Source organism: Argopecten irradians, chromosome 1, assembly GCF_041381155.1.
Source record: "Argopecten irradians isolate NY chromosome 1, Ai_NY, whole genome shotgun sequence".
In the NCBI taxonomy this organism is placed as follows: domain Eukaryota; kingdom Metazoa; phylum Mollusca; class Bivalvia; order Pectinida; family Pectinidae; genus Argopecten; species Argopecten irradians.
In genome coordinates this window covers 71,353,942-71,359,119 of record NC_091134.1, presented here as the reverse complement: position 1 = coordinate 71,359,119, position 5,178 = coordinate 71,353,942, and the positions used below count along the sequence as shown (strand labels likewise).

Sequence of the window (5,178 nt, the reverse complement as noted above, 5' to 3'; positions counted from 1 at the left end):
GATTTTCCTGCAATCCTCAGTGTATGCAATTAATCATCGTGATAAGGAGTACGGCTATGACCAAATTGGGGTGGTGTTCACAAAATACCGCGTCAGACCTGTTGTTTTTTGTACATAAATATTTGATAAAAATTTGTCATGACAAAAAAACATTTTTAGAAAATATTTTCTGTACATAATTATTTTGTACATAATTATTTTTCATGACAAAAAATATTTTTAGAAAATAAAAGTTGTACCAATGACTATTCAAGTACGAAAAACGTTTTGTAGGAGTTGTTTTTTGCCGGCCGCTGTCGGCCATCGTATGTTTCTTCGGAACAACCGGTTCGACCGTTGAAGTAATTATTTCGAGTATAAATCCTGACGGACCTACATTTTTTTATACAGGCCTGTGAGGGCTTTGTCAAAGCTCGTCTGAAAACAATATAAAATCACCAGGTCCGTCTTTAATTAATAAACGAACAACTAGGTCCAACCAGTCAAACCGCATAGTCGAAAACGGCCCTAGATTATCAAAGAGTCGAAGTCATTTAAGCGTTTGAATGCGAAATACATTATAACGCACAGGGGGCCAACTCAATGAAAATGAATGTTGTCATACAGTTTTTGTATTTGGTGGATGGACTGATGAGTATACATGAAAATCATGTAATTTATTTCAGAAAATACGAGATTTGAAAAATTATTAAAATAATCGGGATACTTACAATAAAACTGTTTTATAGTAAGTATCCCGATTTTTCAAATCTCGTATTTTCTGAAAAAAATCACATGACTGTCATGTATACTCATCAGTCCATTCACCAAATACAAAAAAAAATGTATGCCAACATCCATTTTCATTGAGTTGGCCCCCTGTGTTATAACGGTGATAAATTATGGTTACACATTTTCGTCAAACACAGCGAATGATAGACAGACGTGTTTGCCTCTCTCCGGTAGTCTTGATGAGAAATGAAACATTACAAACACCGTCGGAGCTACAAATACAAAGATGTAATTATGATACACGTAAGGGCGGTGCTTTTATTTAGACAGTAATATAAGATATACACGTCGTTTATCGGACATTGAGAACTATGAAAACTGCAGTATGATGAAACATTCGCCATCTTCTACTGTACATGTATCTGGAAAGTCAGGATTAATAGGAAAACTGTATCTTAACCTTGTATCATTGGTATGATCATTTTGATATTTACTCATTCAATTTGTGGTAATATATCATGAAATACAAATGCAGATGTAAAACTAGATTGTTGTATGTCTTTATATTGTCTTGTTATTAAACAGAGTCTGGAAAGAAACGCCCGTGAATATTAAAAGGCACAACAGTGGGAAGAATGGCCTTATGGGTAATTGTCATGTTTTTCGGGTCAATGAGTGCAATATAACTTTTCTTCGTTGTTCCGTCGAGGAATATTGTGGCCAAGTAACCGTCATCCTCTGATGTAGCGCCCCCTGGTGGTGAAGGTATGAACCAAGCCTCGGTAGGGTAATGGTTAGGGATGTATAATGCTTTGTCTCGCTTTTGACCACAAACGTCCTTTTTAACCAGAGCAATATGAGCAAAATCTTCTCCGTCGAAGTTGAAAACTGACCCATATACAAAACAATACGGTTTGGATCGGTAATGTTCGTTAATTGTCGGTACTTCTAGTGTAGATGCGCACTGGTATTTGTCCGAATCTGGCCAAGTTTGTGTTATATAATTGTTTTTCTTTATATCAAAGATATATCTCGTCACCGACGTTCTGTATTTACTGTGTGCTCGGGATGTAACGTTGTAAATGTTCGAAATCTTAAACACATTGGAAAAAAATGGATCTTGATGACCTGCAACATCTACGGCGATTTTACCATCTGGAAATTCGAACGCGTTTATATGGTGCAAAGCCATCACTGTGGAAATGTTCATATTGTACGTCTGACGTGTTTTTGTATTGACTATATAAACAGTTGTATTTTCCTTTGGAAACCAATCCATTCCATCTCCTACTGAGCCGTGCAACAAAAGCTCTTCTATATTAACAAAATAAGGCGCAATGAAAAAAATAACGTAATTTGGCGTTACTCCAAACGAATGCATGTAGGCCACTTTGTCCGTGTCCCATTCTGCTACAACTTGTCGATCGTTGACAGAGTTTATCCGTACAAGAGTTAATTTATGTTTTATTCCGGGGATTAAACTTAAACTACTGTAGAAATTAAAGTAAGTATCTGAAGTGCCGTATTCAGGAAGTGAATGTGCGCATGACATAGAATCAATAAACCCAATTCTGTCGGCGGGTTCTTTTACGGGATGTTTGGCATTTACCGGTCCTAATGTTGACAGCGAGCTATTAAACTCGTACAGTTTCCACACGTCTGACACTGCTACAAATACGGGACTGTCATCGTCCATATACTGGAATACATTAACGTTCGTGTTGTCTAGTTGGTGTCCAACAGCGTCTGCCTTCTCAATGTCGCTAAAAGGAGGAGCAACACCACCAAATGTTAGAAACGGGGCCACGTTGTTGTTTGTTCTGGACTCCTTATAGGATTCTGATCTCAGGAACTTTGTCGAGAAATACGCAGAACCATTGCCAGAAAAGGTCCAGCTGGAAAGTTTGGAATAACCATCAATAGCATTCAGGAATTTGCGTTTTCCCATCTCAAACTGTCCTGGACCATTCCTGATCTACAGATAGGAGAATGGTGATTAATAATGATGAATTGAATCCTCTACATTTTATGAAGTATAGATGAAGCATAACGAAGTCTATTTAACATTAATTCAATTAGTATTGCCTAAGTATCCTTAAACTATTTCACTTCCCGAGTTCTAATGGTAGGTTATGGAACATTGGGGCGATGGCGGGTGTTGTTTGTGGAGGACATTGGTGTATTAATCACAACGACTGGAAGATTAGACAGTTTATGGTTTGCCTATTCATTAACTGCAGTAAAATATATTTCAGATAATAATCGCGATGTGATATTTACATTTAATTTATATTTGTGTAGACAAACATTGCCCTTTTATAGACAAAAAAAAAACCCAATAAAGCTGTTAATTTCACAAAGGATACTTTAAACAATAATTGTAAAAGTTTAGAAGAAAGTTTTACACTGTTTTTTTTTTTTTTTTTTTTTTTTTTTTTGTTTCAACTTTAAATCCTTATGGGGGAAAACAAACATCTGAATTTTTCAGAAATAACTTACCAGTGTTCCTTTGAGCCATGTAGGAAGTGGATTGTCGAAATAAATCGGTGCTCTCTCCTTTTCGTCTTTATTGGTAGTAAACCACAGTTCAAACCCCTGTGATCCATCAGTGTGGGTATCAAACCCCTGTGATTCATCAGTGTGAACACACCCCACCAGAAGGAGAGACAGTAATACAACACACCATGTCATGTTGATCAGGGAGCCGGGTATAATTAACCTATTCCTGTAATTCCAACTATTTATACGGCGGCTATCAATTGCATCTGCAAAGGCCTTGGCCCACTTACTGACGTCATGTGTCAAGTTACACTGAACAGGGTCTATTTGTGGTCAAATATCGACACAAATGTAGATAGGTTTCGTCACACAAGACCTTTTCGCACTAAGATAGCCGGATAACCGGCGGTGAACTTATTTGTGCAATTTAAGGGTAAAGTATAGATCTACATAATCTATTTACACAGCTATCTATACAAATCGTTATGATACTAACATTTTTGAGGTACAGATTTGTGAACGGAATGAAATGAAAACGATGATATTCCAGAAAATATTTATATACATCGGAGTAGTTTTGGTTGAATAAAAGCATCAAGCTGGTTGTATTCTCAAACGAATTATCAAAATAAAAAAACAGTTGTAGGACTTAATATTCGTCTAAACCATATTATAAAAAATATTTAAGTTATATACAAAATAATGTGTTGCGTTATTACTTATAGGTCTATATCTTAGGTAATATCTTAATCCATATACAAAATAATGTGTTTCGTTATAGGTCTATATCTTAGGTAATATCTTAATCCATATACAAAATAATGTGTTTCGTTATAGGTCTATATCTTAGGGAACATCTTAATCCATATACAAAATAATGTGTTTCGTTATAGGTCTATATCTTAGGTAATATCTTAATCCATATACAAAATAATGTGTTTCGTTATAGGTCTATATCTTAGGTAATATCTTAATCCATATACAAAATAATGTGTTTCGTTATAGGTCTATATCTTAGGTAATATCTTAATCCATATACAAATTATGTGTTTCGTTATAGGTCTATATCTTAGGTAACATCTTAAACCATATACAAAATAATGTGTTTCGTTATAGGTCTATATCTTAGGTAATATCTTAATCCATATACAAAATAATGTGTTTCGTTATAGGTCTATATCTTAGGTAATATCTTAATCCATATACAAAATAATGTGTTTCGTAATATGTCTATATCTTGGGCTATACCTTAAACCATATACAAAATAATGTGTTTCGTTATAGGTCTATATCTTAGGTAATATCTTAATCCATATACAAAATAATGTGTTTCGTTATAGGTCTATATCTTAGGTAATATCTTAATCCATATACAAAATAATGTGTTTCGTTATAGGTCTATATCTTAGGTTATACCTTAAACCATATACAAAATAATGTGTTACGTTATAGGTCTATATCTTAGGGAACATCTTAAACCATATACAAAATAATTTGTTTCGTTATAGGTCTATATCTTAGGTAATATCTTAATCCATATACAAAATAATGTGTTTCGTTATAGGTCTATATCTTAGGTAATATCTTAATCCATATACAAAATAATGTGTTTCGTTATAGGTCTATATCTTAGGTAATTTCTTAATCCATATACAAAATTATGTGTTTCCTTATAGGTCTATATCTTAGTTAATATCTTAAACCATATACAAATTATGTGTTTCGTAATATGTCTATATCTTAGGTAATATCTTAATCCATATACAAAATAATGTGTTTCGTTATAGGTCTATATCTTAGGTAATATCTTAATCCATATACAAAAGTATGTGTTTCGTTATAGGTATGTATCTTAGGTAATACCTTAATCCATATGCAAAAATATGTGTTTATTTATAGGACTATATCTGGGCTCATTTGCTACAACTCGACGCCAAAAACAACGGATCTATATTATTGGAAATGTAC

General features: G+C 33.9%; 1 protein-coding gene across 1 annotated transcript; it reads right to left on the bottom strand.

Annotated features, from left to right (window-relative positions):
* Positions 1 to 1,003: 1,003 nt before the first annotated feature.
* On the bottom strand, positions 1,004 to 3,646 carry LOC138307319 (carotenoid-cleaving dioxygenase, mitochondrial-like). Its single transcript, XM_069248000.1, has 2 exons — positions 3,211 to 3,646; positions 1,004 to 2,686 (listed from the first exon to the last, which is right to left on the bottom strand). Exons 1-2 carry the CDS (start codon positions 3,400 to 3,402, stop codon positions 1,289 to 1,291), a joined length of 1,590 nt encoding a protein of 529 aa, XP_069104101.1. The 5' UTR covers positions 3,403 to 3,646; the 3' UTR covers positions 1,004 to 1,288.
* Positions 3,647 to 5,178: the final 1,532 nt, after the last annotated feature.